This window comes from Coregonus clupeaformis, chromosome 16, assembly GCF_020615455.1.
Source record: "Coregonus clupeaformis isolate EN_2021a chromosome 16, ASM2061545v1, whole genome shotgun sequence".
Classification (NCBI taxonomy): Eukaryota; Metazoa; Chordata; class Actinopteri; order Salmoniformes; family Salmonidae; genus Coregonus; species Coregonus clupeaformis.
Genome location: NC_059207.1, coordinates 57,018,781 through 57,040,159, shown reverse-complemented (window position 1 = coordinate 57,040,159; position 21,379 = coordinate 57,018,781). Strand labels below are relative to the sequence as shown.

Genomic DNA, 21,379 nt, shown 5'->3' with positions numbered 1-21,379 from the left:
TTTACCAAAAAGTTATATTTTGGTTTCATCTGACCATATGACATTCTCCCAATCCTCTTCTGGATCATCCAAATGCACTCTAGCAAACTTCAGATGGGCCTGGACATGTACTGGCTTAAGCAGGGGGACACGTCTGGCACTGCAGGATTTGAGACCCTGGCGGCGTAGTGTGTTACTGATGGTAGGCTTTGTTACTTTGGTCCCAGCTCTCTGCAGGTCATTCACTAAGTCCCCCCGTGTGGTTCTGGGATTTTTGCTCACCGTTCTTGTGATCATTTTGACCCCACGGGGTGAGATGTTGCGTGGAGCCCCAGATCGAGGGAGATTATCAGTGGTCTTGTATGTCTTCCATTTCCTAATAATTGCTCCCACAGTTGATTTCTTCAAACCAAGCTGCTTACCTATTGCAGATTCAGTCTTCCCAGCCTGGTGCAGGTCTACAATTTTGTTTCTGGTGTCCTTTGACAGCTCTTTGGTCTTGGCCATAGTGGAGTTTGGAGTGTGACTGTTTGAGGTTGTGGACAGGTGTCTTTTATACTGATAACAAGTTCAAACAGGTGCCATTAATACAGGTAACGAGTGGAGGACAGAGGAGCCTCTTAAAGAAGAAGTTACAGGTCTGTGAGAGCCAGAAATCTTGCTTGTTTGTAGGTGACCAAATACTTATTTTCCACCATAATTTGCAAATAAATTCATTAAAAATTCTACAATGTGATTTTCTGGATTTTTTTTTCTCAATTTGTCTGTCATAGTTGACGTGTACCTATGATGAAAATTACAGGCCTCTCTCATCTTTTTAAGTGGGAGAACTTGCACAATTGGTGGCTGACTAAATACTTTTTTTCCCCACTGTATGTGAACATTGGGTTGTTTCCACCACATAACCTACAGACGCTTTGGCTCTTTGTTCTAAGTCTCCAGCAGTGGGAAATGATCTGGATCTCAAGCCTAGATGAATTTATCTCCAACACTCCATGTTTTATCCTCAACGTCTTTTTCACATTTCTATCCTCGCTGTTTTCCCTTTTTCCCATTTGCTTATTATCTGCAATGTACTTAGTTGTTCTAGTGTAGTTTTTATCCACAATGTACTTAGTTATTCAAGTGTAGTTACTATGATATAAGGGCTGCATAGGCCTATGTATTTTTGTGTTTAGTCATCACTACACTGCCTCTGTCTTATCATCCTAGGGACCAACTGGGCCACCAGGAACAATGGGTCCACTGGGAGAGATGGGCCTCAAGGTAAGTTTCACCACTACATAAACATGCCAAACGGTAGTATTGTGGCTTCTATAGCTATTTGTAATTGCTTGTGTAGTGTGCCATTCACATAGTGTTCAGGCTCCAGTGACCAATGCCTATCCGTCTAATTTGATTGTCAATGGTGATTTTTCTATGACAGGGTCCCCCTGGAAAGGTTGGGGAGTGGGGATTGCCAGGAGAACCAGGAGAGAAGGTAAGATAATACCCTCAACTGCTCAGCAAAATAGTTGATGTATTCAACAACACTTCTATCAAGGGTCACTCAACATCTCACTTCCAATGACATAACTTACAGAACCAGTAATAGTCTGTCTATCAATCTACTGTATACATAACCATAGGCCACACAATCCATGTGTTTAGTGTAGTATTGACCTGTGTTAAGTGTCCATGTGTTTAGTGTGTTGTTTATCTGTGTGACAGGGTGCCCTTGGACCAGCAGGAAACCTCGGAGAGCAGGGCTTCATCGGACAGAGGGTGGGTACCCCAAAGTTCACTTGTACCCATGTTGATTCTTCTAGTAGTAACTTTGACCTTATTAACTTGTACTTGAACCCTCCTCTCCTTCAGGGTGAGATGGGGATCGATGGGGAGGCTGGTCAGAGTGGACCTGATGGACCCAAGGTAAGAGATAACACTATGGTAATAGTCCTTGTGATGGATCCTAACTTGAGTTGAAAGTATTGGCCAAGAGTTGACAGTCATTGTCTCTTTACCCTAAGAACCCAAATCTGATTTTATTTCTATATCCCCAAATAATGTCTGACTGTCCACACTCAGTTTTACATGTGACTCATATCAGTTTTGCGCATTCATACTGATGTAGCCTCCAAAATGGCACACACATGCAATGCTCATTTCCTGTCACTGTTCCTTTACATTTTGGGGTGGTTGTCATGGTAACAGCAGGGCATGTGCAAAACAAATCTGATCTGTGCATCCAGACAGAGGTCGCATATGAAGGATTGGGTTTGTATCAGGATTCAGATTCACATATGGAGGTGATATACACTACCGGTCAAATGTTTTAGAACACCTACTCATTCAAAGGTTTTTCTTAATTTTTATTATTTTCTACGTTGTAGAATAATAGCGAAGACATCAAAACTATGAAATAACACATATTGAATCATGTCGTAACCAATAATAATAATAATAATAATAATAATATGCCATTTAGCAGACGCTTTTATCCAAAGCGACTTACAGTCATGTGTGCATAAATTTTTACGTATGGGTGGTCCCGGGGATCGAACCCACTACCCTGGCGTTACAAGCGCCATGCTCTACCAATTGAGCTACATATGAAGCTAATGAACTGTACTGTACACTTAGCTGGAATTACAATTATTTTCAGTCAGACTCAAGTACTGTATATGTACTGTATGCTGTTGACACTGAGTGAAAATAAATAGGCAGCTGGCCTATTTTGAGCTCTTCCGTCTGGAAGGAGTTGTGATAGAAATACAGTGGTGATTCAGAGTAAGCACAAGGAGCTTTCATATCCATCTGAGCTAAGCTGCTGGATAGTAAGTGTTGTGTTCGCTCGCACACAAGCGCATCATCATCCTCTCTACAGCAATCGACATATTACCAATTGTCAGTCAAATGATGCAGGACAACTCTACTATTAGTGCAGTGGATTAATGCCTTAAAACTCACAGATGCAAGTCTGTCCCATATTCAACTGCTGTTCACATGGAACACTTCTCCACGTCGGCCTTCAAAGTTCTTATTTGAATATTTGTTACTACCACCAAGATCTACACCAGTGAAGTATTGTATCTGGTCATGTCTGAGTGTATCTTCCCTATGGTTCTGTGCTCAGGGCGAGAAGGGTGACATGGGACCTGAGGGGGGTAAAGGAGAGAGGGGTGAGATCGGACTGAAAGGAAAGGAAGGGTCTCCCGGACCTCCTGGCTTAGTGGGCTTGAGGGTGAGTGTCCAAACGTACGATTATTACGTTCCTAAATATAACCTTACATTTCCTGTACTTGACTCCCAGGTTCACGTAAGTCAGACTGATGACTTAACTCACTTTACTGGTTGTTGGATGAATAATGTAGGCTACTATGTGCCAAATAGGATTCATAACACTAATTTGTCTCTCCAACAAACTTTGTATTATTATTTTTGAGTAGAAAACAAACTGCTTATGACAATGTTCTGACCATTGCCTTGTCTTCGTCATTTGTTATTATATGTTTATTGCAGTTCAAGTAAATGTTTGTTGACTCATGTCTTCCAGGGTCAGGAGGGTAAACCTGGCAAGTTTGGTGAAAGAGGAAAACCAGGGGAGAAGGTATGTATTGTATGTCAGCTCAGTTCCTGCAGTTAATTAATAGGCCTCCATCTGTCACACTCATTCATTTAATTCACTGAAACCTGTTAGTTGTTTTACCATATCTGTCTTGGTTTGTAAAGAAAGTTTGATGACTGCTTGTAATTGTGGTCAACAGACATAAAGGTCAATGTCCTTCCTAGCCACCACACTATGATTAAGGTGCTCAGCCAATGGGCAGATTAAAATGGACAGTTGACATAGTAAAACTATCCACACACCACTTCTCAGTGACTGAAAGGTGACCTTGCTCATTTTGCATGCCTGTTCTATGGCGACCCTTCTCCAGGGCAGCAAGGGTCATATGGGTCACCTGGGAGAGACTGGGCCAATCGGTAAACAAGGAGAGGCAGGATTCGTCGGGCCGAAAGGATCGAGAGGAACCATTGGACCAGTGGTAAGGCTCTTGTACAGATCTGACTCTGATGTGAAGGTTTCTTAGTGCTGTAGGTCACTAAGACTGATCATCTGATGTTCACAGGGCGCCCCGGGTAGAATGGGCCAACAAGGCGAACCAGGCATGACAGGATACGAGGTAAGAATTATGCTTATAGCATTGAAATAGGTGTCTTTGACTCAATATTTTTGTAGAATCTAGAAAAAAACTAAAGATAGTCAGATGATTGATAAATGGAGAGCATTGCTATCTGTGATATTTTGCACAATAGGTTGCCCAAACTAAGTCAAAAGTGTTGAGTTGTGCTGTGTGATGAATTACACTCTCTATTGTCTTCTGTTATTTTAGGGCCACACAGGACGACAGGGCCCGCTGGGACCTCCTGGACCAAAAGGTGAAAAGGTACACTTCCCACAGTCCTGTCTGTTTCTAATAGCTCTCTCAAATTGTACCATCCAAGTGGGTCTGGACTGTGAAGGTTTAGGTCTAGTGATGACTGACCCAACACTGTCCGTTCTTTTGACTGTCTGTCCTATGGTCAATCCACATTATGTCCCACATATCTCGTTATAACAAATTGGTAGGGCTAGTCTTTCCTGACTACGTAGGTACAAAACTTTAGGGCCCAGAGTTTATCCTGGTCAGGTCAGGTGGTCAGGAAAAACTCCTAGCCCTACCCATTGGTAATAGCTGCATGTGTGCATACACTGAGAGAGTCAATCTCACTGCCTGTGTTGCTGTTCTAGTTTTATAATCCTGCAAGAAGTGATCAAATATAATTGATTGATGGCATGCACCAAGGCACATCTCATTAACTCAGGGGAAATGCTATCAAACTTAGATCATTGGCCACAAACTGCTTTCAACTGCTTTTGAATACTCCTTGTCATCATTATTCAGGAGATTAATCATGGTTCAATTGTGATAAATAGGACTTCGATATTAAGCAGTTTCCTGTTTACCGATAATGATCAACTCATAATGACATTTGACAACCTTGCTTACTTTCTAATGAGACCCAAATTGTGCCACTGCTCATAAATAGTTTAGTTTTGGATCCCTTCTCCCCTGTTTCCTCTTCTATATCACCAAGCATATAAACAGCACATGCACTATGAAACACTACAAGCATCCCACATCAGTCATCAGTCCCTGTAAAGTCACTGGAACGTTTAATGCAATCTAGATTAAATTTAATTGGAAGGGACCTATTGCCATCAACAAAAGCCCTCAATTTATTAGAATACTCCAATGTTTTGGAATGTAATGACATTTCACATAATTTCACCTCACACAGTCTCAAGTTCAAGTTTCAAGTTTAAATGTATTATCCTGGAGGCAAATTGGTTTTGCAGCAATGATCATACATAAAATGCATAAAAACGTACATTTGTTTTCCTGTATAATTCTTTCCAGGGTGAACAGGGGGAAGACAGTAAGGTGGAAGGCCCTCCTGGTCCACAAGGTGACAGAGTGAGTTCCTCACATCATGTATCCCTCCGCCTACAGCAGTGTTTGGTGTTGGTGTACTACTGTAGCTAGGGATCTATATGCTTCATTGTGTATGTTTCTCATCTGAAACCAGGGTCCTACTGGAGACAGGGGAGACCGAGGAGAACCAGGTGACCCCGGATACTTAGTGAGTGGGAAGTCGTATGACATAATTCTTTCATTGGCCAGGATATACTGTATAAAACAGGGGTAATAACCAACCTAGTAAGAAAGTAACTTTACTTGAATAAACTCTTGCTTCATGCGTGGAAATGTTAACACACGTCTACCTCTCAGGGCCAGCCAGGAGTGGACGGAGAAAGAGGCAAGGCTGGAGCAACTGGACTACCTGTGAGCCAATGGTTATGTTTATGACTTGCTAATATGTGATTACTTACACTGACAGTATCCACATAAATACAGTATCCAGCTATTTATCATGTATGCATTCCTATTGTAGGGACATCCTGGGCAAAGGGGAATACAGGGGCCGAAAGGATCCAAAGGTGATCAAGTAAGGACAACAGACCTTGACAAGTAACAACAAAACTGTAGTATCCAGTGTCATTGTATACCATAACACCTGATCATTTTACATCACAACACCTGTTTGAACCACTGTTATACCAATATGACACAGTGTGATTGATTTAACCTAAGGTATGATGACATCATGTCACAGTTGTTTGTTGACTGTTTACTCTGATCTACTCCAGGGTCAGAAAGGCAAATGGGGGAAGCGAGGTGAATCTGGGACCAAAGGACCACCGGTAAGTGGGACACCTAGTTTGTAAAGCACTTAATGGAACATGTACCTAATTTAATTGATTGATTCATTGATTGAATGTACTAGAATGCAACATGTACCTAATTTAATTGATTGATTCATTGATTGAATGTACTAGAATGCAGGTTATGATACAGTATATATGTTTATTTCTGTGTATTTCCTAGGGTCCAGAGGGGCCTCCTGGCCCAAAGGGAGTTGTGGGCAGAGAGGGCCTTGAGGGCCAGCCTGGAATGGACGGCCCTCCTGGGAAAGACGGAGACAAAGGAGTAAAGGTAAGAACAGACCAATCTGTGAGTTCTCCTCACTGACTGAAATGACCAGGGCCTTGTTTCCCAGAGCCTTCGCAGCGTTAAGATCATCGTTAGAACCTTCTTACGATGTATCTTTAGTAGCCAAGGTGTTTCCCAGAGCCTTCGTTAGTAACGTGGCTCTTAAAAACCATTGCACATCTACCAGTGATCCAGAACACTCATAGAGCAGCCACAGTGCATCGTTAGACGCTTTTTTCCCCCTTCCACGTCACTTTATTCACAGAAGATCTCCACTGAACATAGAATCAAGATATTTAAGCTATCTGTCTGACTGTGACTGCTGATAACTTCAGAACGAAGTTGACTACAAATACAAAGTTGCCAAAGTATTTGCAATTGTTACAAACAAGTGAAGGATAAAATGATGCTTCAAATGAAAACCGAGATGACTGCATTAATAGATACATAGGCTACAATGAACCAGTACCTGGGATTGAGGAGATGCGATCTCCTCTGACGCCCAGGATCCTTCAATTCAAAGTCCCATTAACCAGCTCTGCAGATGTTATAACATCAAAAGACTTTCGGTACTCACCAAAAAATGGAGTTTCGCAGTGCAACTATCGTCATTACTGCCGTTATGCACGGTATGTACTTCCAAAAAAGGTTTAAATAAAAATCAAATAAATTATCTTTCGGGATACTGTACTGCTGCTGGACCAGCCGACATATGCATGGCAGTAATTAGTGATTTTATTGGAGGTGCCGAAGGTGGATTTGGCGCAAGCGTACTTGGTAAAAAACAATAGATCATTTTTATTTAGACCGTTTTTGGAAGTACATACTGTGCATAATGGCATTAATGATGATAGTTGCTCTGTGAAACTCCATATTTTGGTGAGTACCGATTTGTATTTTGACATTATAACGTTTGCAGAGCTGGTTAATGGGACTGAATTGAAGGATCTCGTCTAGTCAAGCCCAGGTACTGGTTCAAGGCTAAATGGGCCTATATAGGCTATTTCAATCATATTTAAATCAATTTCATGTTCAATCAATTGAGTTATCAGAACGCTGAGTGTGGATGTGGTGCAGGGAATCAAGCGCAGGAACAAGGGTGTTCGTCAACAGACTTTAGTAATTGTCACGATCGTCAGGAACAGATGAGGACCAAGGCGCAGCGTTGCAGGCAAACATACTCTTTATTGAGCGAAAACACAATCAAAACAACAAAGACGGTAACGTGACAGTTCACGGTCAAACTAAACCAACTTGAAACAAGAACCCACAAAACCAAAGGAAAAACCGACAGTTTAAATATGGCTCCCAATCAGAGACAACCAGCTGACAGCTGACACTCGTTGCCTCTGATTGGGAGTCACTCAGGCCAACATAGAAATAAGTAAACTAGACCCACAACACAAAACATAGAAACTAACACCCTGGCTCAACATACGAGAGTCCCCCGAGCCAGGGCGTGACAGTACCCCCCCCTAAAGGCGCGGACTCCGACCGCGCCAACGAAACACAACAGGGGAGGGACCGGGTGGGCACTCCGCCTAGGCGGCGGATCCGGCTCCGGGCATGATCCCCACTCGCTCTCTAACCCCCCAAAGTACCCCTGGTCCGGTCTGGCCCTGCTGACCGGAGCTGGACTGCACACTGGTGGAGCGGATTGCTCTAGCTCCGGCGTAACGCATCTGACCGGCGCTGGACCAGGCACCAGTGGAACAGGCACGTGCCGTGCCGGACCGACGACGCACACCACTGGCTTGGTGTGGGGAACAGGCACGGGCCGTGCTGGACTGACGACGCACCCCGAAGGCTTGGTGCGTGGAGCAGGGACAGGCCGGGCTGGGCTGGCGACGCACCCCGTAGGCTTGGTGCGTGGAGCAGGGACAGGCCGGGCTGGGCTGGCGACGCACCCCGTAGGCTTGGTGCGTGGAGCAGGAACAGGCCGGGCTGGGCTGGCTTCGCACACCGTAGGCTTAGTGCGTGGAGCAGGGACAGGCCGGGCTGGGCTGGCGACGCACACCGTAGGCTTGGTGTGAGGGGCAGGAACGGGCCGGACAGGGCTGACGAAACGCACCACAGACTTGGTGCGGGGAGCAGGAACAGGCCGGGCCGGGCTGGCGACGCGCACCACAGGCTCGGTGCGGGGAGCAGGAACAGGCCGGGCCGGGCTGACGACACGCACCACAGGCTCGATGCGAGGAACAGGAACAGGCCGGACCGTACTGGGGACACACACCACTGGCCCTACGCAGGGATCAGGAACGGGCCGGACCGGACTGGTAACACACCCCAGTACCTCTCGCCGTGCCTCCACACTTTCCCTCTCCTCTGTGACCAGTGGCCCCCTTAACCTGGCGGCCTTCTCTGCACACCCGCTGGACCGCTCCATCGCGGCCTCCTGCTGCCCCGTCGTCCACGTCGTGAGCCCCCCCCTAAAAATTTTCTGGGGTTCTCTACTCCCCGTGGGTCAGGCCTCTATAATTCTCGCCCAACTCTCGCTCCTCTGCTTCCACCTCCCGCTATTCAGCTCCTCAATGGGCTTGACCCAGTCGAGGCTCTTCCTCCATTGTTCCCAAGTCCACTCTTTCTGCTCCTCACTCGGCTTGACCCAGTCGAGACTGCCACGGAGATCTGATAGCGATAACTCCTGGCCACGCTGCTTGGTCTGGTCTTGGTGGTTTCTTCTGCCACGATCGTCGACCAGAGATGAGGACCAAGGCGCAGCGTTGCAGGCAAACATACTCTTTATTGAGCGAAAACACGATCAAAACAACAAAGACGGTAACGTGACAGTTCACGGTCAAACTAAACCAACTTGAAACAAGAACCCACAAAACCAAAGGAAAAACCGACAGTTTAAATATGGCTCCCAATCAGAGACAACCAGCTGACAGCTGACACTCGTTGCCTCTGATTGGGAGTCACTCAGGCCAACATAGAAATAAGTAAACTAGACCCACAACACAAAACATAGAAACTAACACCCTGGCTCAACATACGAGAGTCCCCCGAGCCAGGGCGTGACAGTAATCCAAAATAGTAACTCCAAACAGGTGAATAGCCAACCCAACCGGGAGGCATGAACAAATTACGCACACACACAACAGTGCGTAAAACAAGAAAAGGCGCACGCAGTGCGGACTCTCGACACAAACAACACGAGAGAGAAAAACCATCAACAGCAACAGCTGACATAACAATCACACATAACACCTGCCCCAACACACGATAACTAAATAGGAAACAAAATCAAACACTAACAAGGGACAGGTGTACAAACAGACAAAACCAAACAAACATGAAACATCGAACGGTGGCAGCTAGTACTCCGGGGACGACGACCGCCGAAGCCTGCCCGAACAAGGAGGAGGAGCAGCCTCGGCCGAAACCGTGACAGTACCCGCCCCTTGACGCGCGGCTCCAGCCGTGCGCCGATCCCGGCCTCGGGGACGACCAGGACGACGCGGAGCAGGGCGCGTAGGATGACCCCGATGGAACTCGGTCAGCAGGGACTGGTCTAATATGTCCCTCCTCGGCACCCAGCACCGCTCCTCCGGGCCGCACCCCTCCCACTCCACGAGATATTGGAGACCCCCATCCGGCGTCTCGAATCAAGGATGGACCTCACAGTGTGACGCCGGAGCCCCCTCGATGTCCAACGGGGGCGGAGGAGTCTCTTCTATCTCATAGTCCTGGAGTGGACCAGCTACCACCGGCCTGAGGAGAGACACATGGAACGAGGGGTTAATATTCCTGTAATCAATAGGCAGTTCTAACCTGTAACACACCTCGTTCAACCTCCTCAGGACTTTGAATGGCCCCACAAACCGCCGACCCAGCTTCCGGCAGGGCAGGCGGAGGGGCAGGTTTCTGGTCGAGAGCCAGACTCGATCTCCAGGTGCGTACACAGGCCCCTCACTGCGGTGGAGATCGGCGCTCGTCTTATGCCGACGGATGGCCCGCTGCAGATGAACGTGGGCAGCGTTCCATGTCTCCTCCGAGCGCCGCACCCACTCATCCACCGCAGGGGCCTCGATCTGGCTCTCGTGCCAAGGTGCCAGAACCGGCTGGTACCCTAACACACACTGGAAAGGGGTTAGTTGGGTGGAGGAGTGGCGGAGAGAGTTCTGTGCCATCTCGGCCCAAGGAACGTATCTCGCCCACTCCTCCGGCCGGCCCTGGCAATAAGACCTCAGAAACTTACCCACATCCTGGTTAACACGTTCAACCTGCCCATTACTCTCCGGGTGGTAACCCGAGGTAAGGCTCACCGAAACCCCCAACCGTTCCATAAACGCTCTCCACACTCTGGAGGTGAACTGGGGGCCTCGATCAGACACTATATCCTCGGGTACCCCGTAATGCCGGAAGACATGGGTAAACAGAGCCTCAGCGGTCTGTAGGGCAGTAGGTAGACCCGGCATGGGAAGGAGACGACAGGCCTTCGAGAACCGATCCACAACGACCAGGATGGTAGTATTCCCCTGTGAGGGGGGGAAGGTCTGTAACAAAATCCACCGAGAGGTGGGACCAGGGTCGTTGTGGAACGGGCAGGGGTTGTAGCTTACCCCTGGGCAAATGTCTGGGCGCCTTACACTGGGCACACACCGAACAGGAGGAGACATAAATCCTCACATCCCTGGCTAACGTTGGCCACCAGTACTTAGTGCTAAGGCAGTGAACTGTCCGGCCGATACCTGGATGTCCAGAGGAGGGGGACGTATGAGCCCAATAAATGAGGCGATCGCGTACCTCGAGCGGAACGTACGTCCGACCCACTGGACACTGTGGAGGACTTGGGTCGGTGCGTAACGCCCGCTCGATCTCGGCATCGACCTCCCATACCACCGGTGCAACCAGACAAGACTTTGGTAGTATGGGAGTGGGCTCAACGGACTTCTCCTCCGTGTCATACCGCCGAGACAGGGCATCTGCCTTCCCGTTCTGGGACCCAGGGATGTAAGTGATTTTAAACACAAACCGGGCTAGAAACATAGTCCAGCCGGGCCTGGCGAGGATTCAGTCTCCTAGCTGCCCGGATGTATTCCAGGTTACGGTGGTCAGTTAGAATGAGGAAAGGGTGTTGAGCCCCCTCAAGCCAATGCCTCCACACCTTTAGGGCCTGTACCACGGCTAACAGCTCCCTGTCCCCTACGTCATAATTCCGCTCCGCCGGACTGAGCTTCTTAGAATAAAAAGCACAGGGGCGGAGTTTAGGTGGTGTGCCAGACCGTTGTGAGAGAACGGCCCCAATACCGGCCTCGGACGCGTCTACCTCTACCTGGAAAGGTAAAGCGGGATCCGGATGCGCCAACACCGGCGCTGAGGTAAACAGGTCCTTCAGTTTCCCAAAAGCCCTGTCCGCCTCAGCTGACCACCGCAAGCGCACCGGACCCCCCTTCAACAGAGACGTTATGGGAGCTGCCACCTGTCCAAAACCCCGGATAAACCTCCGGTAATAATTCGCAAAACCCAAGAACTGTTGCACCTCTTTCACAGTGGTTGGGGTTTGCCAATTACGCACAGCTGACACCCGGTCAACCTCCATCTTCACCCCTGACGCAGACAACTGATAACCCAAAAAGGAGACCGACTTCTGAAAGAACAGACATTTCTCTGCCTTGACATATAGGTCATGCTCCAACAGCCTCCTCAACACTCGGCGCACCAGGGCTACATGCTCTGCTCGGGTAGAACTGTACACCAGAATATCGTCTATGTACACGACTACTCCCTGTCCCTGCATGTCCCGGAAAATCTCATCGACGAAGGATTGGAAGACTGAGGGAGCATTCATTAACCCATATGGCATGACGAGATACTCGTAATGTCCGGAGGTCGTGCTAAACGCTGTCTTCCATTCATCGCCCTCTCTAATGCGCACCAAGTTATATGCGCTCCTGAGATCCAATTTTGTGAAGAACTGAGCACCGTGTAATGACTCCGTCATAGTCGCAATCAGAGGGAGTGGATAGCTGTACTTCACCGTAATCTGATTGAGACCGCGGTAATCAATACACGGGCGCAGACCTCCATCTTTTTTCTTCACAAAAAAGAAGCTCGAGGAAGCGGGTGAAGTGGAGGCCCGTATGTATCCCTGTCTCAGAGACTCGGCGATGTAAGTTTCCATTGCCTTCCTCTCCTCTTGAGACAAGGGATACACATGGCTCCGCGGGAGGGCTGCTCCTGCTGATTCCATGGTGTGATGTGTGATTCTGTCAGAACGCTGAGTGTGGATGTGTTGCAGGGAATCAAGCGCAGGAACAAGGGTGTTCGTCAACAGACTTTAGTAATCCAAAATAGTAACTCCAAACAGGTGAATAGCCAACCCAACCGGGAGGCATGAACAAATTACGCACACACACACAACAGTGCGTAAAACAAGAAAAGGCGCTCGCAGTGTGGACTCTCGACACAAACAACACGAGAGAGAAAAACCATCAACAGCAACAGCTGACATAACAATCACACATAACACCTGCCCCAACACACGATAACTAAATAGGAAACAAAATCAAACACTAACAAGGGACAGGTGTACAAACAGACAAAACCAAACAAACATAAAACATCGAACGGTGGCAGCTAGTACTCCGGGGACGACGACCGCCGAAGCCTGCCCGAACAAGGAGGAGGAGCAGCCTCGGCCGAAACCGTGACATGAGTAGTATTTTGATGCAATGCTACTGTCTGTAATTTTTGCCTCAATGTGTTTCATGATGTGTGACAACATGTGCAATGATGTGCCCAATCTGTGATGTAGTGCATTATTATTGAGTAAGCATAATAAGCTGCTTCTATAGCCTATTTGCAGCCATAGGTTGTAATATCTCTCTAGGAGCTGATTCGTCGTCAGTATTGTGGAATAATTCTAATGTTTTGGTAAGATTTAAATGGAGAAGGCTCATCTGAGAGCAGCACTCCTTTTCTTTCGATCCTATCAGTATCAAAGCATGGTCTAATGAAACACTTAGAGCGAACGTTCTCTCTACGTGCTTGTTTGGGAAACACTCTTAAAAAGTTGGCTCGTAAATAACGATGCATCTTAATGCTCAGGTTACGTTGCAACTGGGAAACGAGGCCCAGAGGGTGTTTTCTGTAAGGCTTCAGTCATCATCAGCTCTGTGTGTTTACTCCTCAGGGGGAGCAAGGGGACGACGGAGAGTTTGGCATTATCGGCAAAGCTGGAAACCACGGTAAAACAGGCGTACCAGGGCTTCCAGGCGATCAGGGCTCCTTCGGACCGAAGGTGAGAGAGAAGAGAGAACGTGCTGCAATGAACTATAGAGACCCATCATGTTAGACATTGTTTAAGGTGTTAAGAAAAAGGAAGATGCACTTTGCTTGTTATTCCATTAAAACTGGTTTCTGTCCATGTGTGTGTGTCACAGGGTGAGAGGGGTCTCCCAGGCCAAATTGGACCTTCAGGGAAAAGAGGCCACATTGGTGGAATGGGGTTGCCAGGGAAACAAGGTGACCAGGGGTCCAAAGGACAGCCTGTGAGTAACATAGCAATAGTGCGGAGTCAGAGAAGAAGTTACTCATTATGTAGCCCTATTCACTCTCTCTTGACATCTACATAGAAAATTCTTGGTCACCAAAGTGGTTTGTCAATGTTTGCATCTGTATCTCAAAGGCTATTTGGTTGGTAATGCGTAATGACCATATACTTATGGTAATGACTAGAATATGTGATGATGGTGGTGATGATGATGATGAAGATGTTTCCGTCTCTCTCCTCTCCTCAGGGTGACACAGGTGAATCAGGGTACCCAGGGGTTCTCGGAATGTTCGGACCAAAGGTACGCTACACTTCCCTCCGTTTTCATCTCACACATGAGTCACGTGATCGAATGAAACAATTCATTAATCATCTATAAGGTTTCCCCCACAATAATTACCTTCTAAGCCGTAAACGTGGCCGGCCGTCACCTTATGCACTTAAAGGCTTAAAACGTACACTGAGAATAAAACTTTTAAGATTTATTGTGCAAAAGGAGCAAGATAAAACAATAAAACAGCTTGGCATTATCAGGTGCTAAAACAACAGCTCCCCTTTCAGACATGGACTCTCTAGAACATTCTGAACACACCTGTTTTATGCTGTGGCTTGAGCAATTAACTAATTACAGTGTATTCACACCCCTTGACCTTTTCCACATTTTGTTGGGTTACAGCCTGAATTTAAAATGGATTACATTTAGATTTGTTGTCACTGGCCTACACACAATACCCCATAATGTCAAAGTGGAATAATGATTTTCAAAATTGTTACAAATTCATTACAAATGAAAAGCTGAAATGCCTTGAGTCAATAAGTATTCAACCCCTTTGTTATGACAAGCCTAAATAAGTTCAGGAGTAAACATTTGCTTCACAAATAATCACATAATAGGTTGCATGGACTCACCCTGTTTGCAATAATAGTGTTTAACATGATTTTTGAATGACTACCTTATCTCTGTACTCCACACATACAATTATGTGTAAGCTTCCTCAGTCGAGCAGTGAATTTCAAACACAGAGTCAACCACAGAGACCAGGGAGGTTTTTTAATGCTTTACAAAGAAGCGCACCCATGATTCACCAAATTATATTTTGAAGGAGGAAGCAAAGTACTTTAAGCATATGTTTCATTTCAGTCGCCTCCATCTCCTCTAACTGAAGCTAATTGTAGGGATTTTTTTGTATTGATAATGTAAAATTAACAGCCATACAGAAAGACTCATGTGAAGATGAAATTACAGAGGAGGAACTTCTGGATGCAATTAAAGACATTAAGTCCGGGAAAAATGCAGGGTTGGATTGCATACTGGTCGAGGTATACCAAACCTTTTTTGATATACTCAGAGGGCCGTTATTAGCATGTTTTAACCACTCCTATGTAAATGGTAGATTATCAGACACTCAAGAAGAAGGTCTGATTTCATTATTACTGAAACAGGATACAAGTCTAGTTCATCCTTGGGAGCAATTTCCAAATGCCTGAAGGTACCACGTTCATCTATACAAACAATGTATGCAAGTATAAATACCATGGGACCACACAGCCGTCATACCGCTCAGGAAGGAGGCGCGTTCTGTCTCCTAGAGATGCATGTACTTTGGTGCGAAAAGTGCAAATCAATCCCAGAACAACAGCAAAGGACCTTGTGAAGATGCTGGAGGAAACATGTACAAAAGTATCTATATCCACAGTAAAACGAGTCCTATATCGACATAACCTGAAAGGCTGCTCAGCAAGCCACTGCTCCAAAACCTCCATATAAAAGCCAGACTACGGTTTGCAACTGCACATGGGGACAAAGACCGTACTTTTTGGAGAAATGTGCTCTGGTCTGATGAAACAAAAATAGAACTGTTTGGCCATAATGACCATCGTTATGTTTGGAGGAAAAAGGGTGTGGCTTGCAAGTCGAAGAACACCATCCCAACCGTGAAGCACGGGGGTGGCAGCATCATGCTGTGGGGGTGCTTTGCTGCAGAAGGGACTGGCGCACTTCACAAAATAGATGGCATCATGAGGAAGGAAAATGATGTGGATATATTGAAGCAACATCTCAAGACATCAGTCAGGAAGTTAAAGCTTGGTCGCAAATGGGTCTTACAAATGGACAATGACCACAAGCATACTTCCAAAGTTGTGGCAAAATGGCTTAAGGACAACAAAGTCAAGGTATTGGAGTGGCCATCACAAAGCCCTGACCTCAATCCAATAGAAAATGTGTGGGCAGAACTGAAAAAGCATGTGCATGCAAGGAGGCCTACAAACCTGACTCAGTTACACCAGCTCTGTCATGAGGAATGGGCCAAACTTTACCCAACTTATTGTGGGAAGCTTGTGGAAGGCTACCCGAAACGTTTGACCCAAGTTAAACAATTTAAAGGCAATGCTACCAAATACTAATTGAGTGTATGTAAACGTCTGACCCACTGGGAATGTGATGAAAGATATTAAAGCTGAAATAAATCATTCTCTCTACTATTATTCTGACATTTAACATTCTTAAAATAAAGTGGTGATCCTAACTGACCTAAGACAGGGAATTTTTACTAGGAGTAAATGTCGGAAATTGTGAAAAACTGAGTTTAAATGTATTTGGCTAAGGTGTATGTAAACTTCCGACTTCAACTGGAGATTGCAAAATAGCTGGGAAGAGATTTTTGATGTACCGATTCCATGGCATAGTGTTTATGAACTGATACGCAAAACGACACCGGATTCAAAACTATTTTTAATAATATTTAAATTATTATACATAATTCCTGCTACCAATAGAATGTTATTTATATGGGGGATGCAAGCTCTGCAGATGTTGCTGCGAGGAGACATAATCATTAGATCATTTGTTTTGGTACTGTCCATTTGTAGCTTGTTTTTGGTCACAGGTCCAGGAATGGCTGAAGGATTGCAATATTTACCTGGAGCTAACCCTGCAGATAGCACTAATGGGTGATCTGAAAAGTCATAGTCAATCGATCAATAATATAATAATACTTTTAGCAAAAATGTTACAGTACATTTGAAAAATATATGGCAATTAGAAATCCAATATGGATAGTGTTAGGAGATAAATGGGAGGTGTTGAATGGAGCTGAAGGATGGGACTAATAACAATTAACAAAAACGAATAACAACAAGATAACTAATGTAAAGCATACTGTGTCCATAATAAGTATATAGGTTATAGGTTGAGAGCTTTTGTGAAAGAGCACAGTTAGAAAGATATGGCATATAGAAGCAAACCGGATGGACATCATGAAAATGATCGGAGAGGTTGAGGGTGGAGGAGGTTCAGGAGTAAAAACGAGCAAGGTAGAATTATTGTGGGATTGACTGTGTTCATAAAATGTATATAGTATGTATAAGCTGGAAGTAGAGGCCTAAGCATTGTTGTTCACTAGTTTGCTCCAATTAGGGAAATGGTGGTGGGTTTGGAAAGTAATAAAGGGAATTAATTTTTTTTAAATAATATGTATATATATATATATATGTATATGTATTTACGGTTGAAGTCGGAAGTTTACATATACCTTAGCCAAATACATTTAAACTCTGTTTTTCACAATTCCTGACATTTAACCCTAGTAAAAATTCCCTGTCTTAGATCAGTTACGATCACCACTTAATTTTAAGAACGTGAAATGACAGAATAATAGTAGAGAGCTTTTATTTCTTTCATCACATTCCCAGTGGGTCAGAAGTTTACGTACACTCAATTAGTATTTGGTAGCATTGCCTTTAAATTGTTTAACTTGGGTCAAACGTTTCGGGTAGCCTTCCACAAGCTTCCCACAATAAGTTGGGTGAATTTTGGCCCATTCCTCCTGACAGCTGGTTTAACTGAGTCAGGCTTGTAGGCCTCCTTGCTCGCACATGCTTTTTCAGTTCTGCCCACACATTTTCTATAGGATTGAGGTCAGGGCTTTGTGATGGCCACTCCAATACCTTGACTTTGTTGTCCTTAAGCCATTTTGCCACAACTTTGGAAGTATGCTTGGGGTCATTGTCCATTTGGAAGACCCATTTGCGACCAAGCTTTAACTTCCTGACTTATGTCTTGAGATGTTGCTTCAATATATCCACATCATTTTCCTTCCTCATGATGCCATCTATTTTGTGAAGTGCACCAGTCCCTCCAGCAGCAAAGCACCCCCACAGCATGATGCTGCCACCCCCGTCCTTCACGGTTGGGATGGTGTTCTTCGGCTTGCAATGACCCCCTTTTTCCTCCAAACATAACAATGGTCATTATGGCCAAACAGTTCTATTTTTGTTTCATCAGACCAGAGGACATTTCTCCAAAAAGCACAATCTTTGTCCCCATGTGCAGTTGCAAACCGTAGTCTGGCTTTCTTATGGCGGTTTTGGAGCAGTGGCTTCTTCCTTGCTGAGCGGCCTTTCAGGTTATGTTGATATAGGACTTGTTTTACTGAGGATATAGATACTTTTGTACCTGTTTCCTCCAGCATCTTCACAAGGTCCTTTGCTGTTGTTCTGGGATTGATTTGCACTTTTTGCACCAAAGTACGTTAATCTCTAGGAGACAGAACATGTCTCTTTCCTGAGCGGCATGATGGCTGCGTGGTCCCATGGTGTTTATACTTGCGTACTATTGTTTGTACAGATGAACGTGGTACCTTCAGGCGTTTGGATGAACCAGACTTGTGGAGGTCTACAATTTTTTTTCTGAAGTCTTGGCTGGTTTCTTTTGATTTTCCCATGATGTCAAGCAAAGAGGCACTGAGTTTGAAGGTAGGCCTTGAAATACATCCACAGGTACACCTCCAATTGACTCAAATGATGTCAATTAGCCTATCAGAAGCTTCTAAAGCCATGACATAATTTTCTGGAATTTTCCAAGCTGTTTAAAGGGACAGTCAACTTAGTGTATGTAAACTTCTGACCCACTGGAATTGTGATACAGTGAATTATAAGTGAAATAATCTGTCTGTAAACAATTGTTGGAAAAATTACTTGTGTCATGCACAAAGTAGATGTCCTAACCGACTTGCCAAAACTATAGTTTGTTAACAAGACATTTGTGGAGTGGTTCAAAAACTAGTTTTAATGACTTCAACGTAATTGTATGTAAACTTCCAACTTCAACTGTATATTTACATTTACATTTACATCATTTAGCAGACGCTCTTATCCAGAGCGACTTACAAATTGATATATGATATATGTATGTATGTATGTGTGTATGTATATATATATATATATATATATATATATATATATATAGTGGGGAGAACAAGTATTTGATACACTGCCAATTTTGCAGGTTTTCCTACTTACAAAGCATGTAGAGGTCTGTAATTTTTATCATAGGTACACTTCAACTGTGAGAGACGGAATCTAACACAAAAATCCAGAAAATCACATTGTATGATTTTTAAGTAATTAATTTGCATTTTATTGCATGACATAAGTATTTGATACATCAGAAAAGCAGAACTTAATATTTGGTACAGAAACCTTTGTTTGCAATTGCAGAGATCATACGTTTCCTGTAGGTCTTGACCAGGTTTGCACACACTGCAGCAGGGATTTAGGCCCACTCCTCCATACAGACCTTCTCCAGATCCTTCAGGTTTCGGGGCTGTCGCTGGGCAATACGGACTTTCAGCTCCCTCCAAAGATTTTCTATTGGGTTCAGGTCTGGAGACTGGCTAGGCCACTCCAGGACCTTGAGATGCTTCTTATGGAGCCACTCCTTAGTTGCCCTGGCTGTGTGTTTTGGGTCGTTGTCATGCTGGAAGACCCAGCCACGACCCATCTTCAATGCTCTAACTGAGGGAAGGAGGTTGTTGGCCAAGATCTCGCGATACATGGCCCCATCCATCCTCCCCTCAATACGGTGGTCGTTCTGTCCCCTTTGCAGAAAAGCATCCCCAAAGAATGATGTTTCCACCTCTATGCTTCACGATTGGGATGGTGTTCTTGGGGTTGTATAGCCCAAAAAGCTCTATTTTTGTCTCATCAGACCACATGACCTTCTCCCATTCCTCCTCTGGATCATCCAGATGGTCATTGGCAAACTTCAGATGGGCCTGGACATGCGCTGGCTTGACCAGGGGGACCTTGCGTGCGCTGCAGGATTTTAATCCATGACAGCGTAGTGTGTTACTAATGGTTTTCTTTGAGACTGTGGTCCCAGCTCTCTTCAGGTCATTGACCAGGTCCTGCCGTGTAGTTCTGGGGTGATCCCTCACCTTCCTCATGATCATTGATGTCCCACGAGGTGAGATCTTGCATGGAGCCCCAGACCGAGGGTGATTGACCGTCATCTTGAACTTCTTCCATTTTCTAATAATTGCGCCAACAGTTGTTGCCTTCTCACCAAGCTGCTTGCCTATTGTCCTGTAGCCCATCCCAGCCTTGTGCAGGTCTACAATTTTATCCCTGATGTCCTTACACAGCTCTCTGGTCTTGGCCATTGTGGAGAGGTTGGAGTCTGTTTGATTGAGTGTGTGGACAGGTGTCTTTTATACAGGTAATGAGTTCAAACAGGTGCAGTTAATACAGGTAATGAGTGGAGAACAGGAGGGCTTCTTAAAGAAAAACAAACAGGTCTGTGAGAGCCGGAATTCTTACTGGTTGGTAGGTGATCAAATACTTATGTCATGCAATAAAATGCAAATTAATTACTTAAAAATCATACAATGTGATTTTCTGGATTTTTGTGTTAGATTCCGTCTCTCACAGTTGAAGTGTACCTATGATAAAAATTACAGACCTCTACATGCTTTGTAAGTAGGAAAACCTGCAAAATCGGCAGTGTATCAAATACTTGTTCTCCCCACTGTATATATATATATATTTGCGAGAAAATGTGGGGGATTGGAAGTGATGCAGACAATTACATTGATGGAAGTTACAATCTATCTGCAAGAAAAAAATAAATATATAAGAAAGGCACCTATTACAAAGCACACATTGAATATCCCTTTGAGCATGGTGAAGTTATTAATTGCACTTTGGATGGTGTATCAATACACCCAGTCACCACAAACTCAGTTGCCGGAGAGGAAGTAAACCGCTGAGGGATTTCACTGAGGCCAATGCTGACTTTAAAACAGTTACATAGTTTAATGGCTGTGATAGGAGAAAACTGAGGATGGATCAACAACATTGTAGTTACTCCACAATACTAACCCAATTGACAGGAAGCCTGACAGAATACAAATATTCCAAAACATGCATCCTGTTTGCAGCAAGGCACTAAAGTAATACTGCAAAAAATGTGGCAAAGCAATTACATTCTTGTCCTGAATACAAAGTGTTATAGGGCGGCGCACAATTGGCCCAGCGTCGTCCGGGT

At 45.1% G+C, this 21,379-nt stretch overlaps 1 protein-coding gene across 1 annotated transcript in view; it reads left to right on the top strand.

Annotated features, from left to right (window-relative positions):
* Positions 1-21,379, top strand: part of LOC121585202 (collagen alpha-1(XXVII) chain B) — a 164,561-nt gene that overhangs the window by 131,605 nt on the left and 11,577 nt on the right. The window contains exons 33-50 of the mRNA XM_041901636.2: positions 1,192-1,245; positions 1,406-1,459; positions 1,690-1,743; positions 1,837-1,890; positions 3,095-3,202; positions 3,515-3,568; positions 3,897-4,004; positions 4,089-4,142; positions 4,353-4,406; positions 5,421-5,477; positions 5,590-5,643; positions 5,793-5,846; positions 5,956-6,009; positions 6,212-6,265; positions 6,450-6,557; positions 13,693-13,800; positions 13,943-14,050; positions 14,300-14,353. Of these exons, the coding sequence (XP_041757570.2) occupies positions 1,192-1,245; positions 1,406-1,459; positions 1,690-1,743; positions 1,837-1,890; positions 3,095-3,202; positions 3,515-3,568; positions 3,897-4,004; positions 4,089-4,142; positions 4,353-4,406; positions 5,421-5,477; positions 5,590-5,643; positions 5,793-5,846; positions 5,956-6,009; positions 6,212-6,265; positions 6,450-6,557; positions 13,693-13,800; positions 13,943-14,050; positions 14,300-14,353 (1,245 nt within the window). The remainder of the gene's footprint in view (positions 1-1,191; positions 1,246-1,405; positions 1,460-1,689; positions 1,744-1,836; positions 1,891-3,094; positions 3,203-3,514; positions 3,569-3,896; positions 4,005-4,088; positions 4,143-4,352; positions 4,407-5,420; positions 5,478-5,589; positions 5,644-5,792; positions 5,847-5,955; positions 6,010-6,211; positions 6,266-6,449; positions 6,558-13,692; positions 13,801-13,942; positions 14,051-14,299; positions 14,354-21,379) is intronic.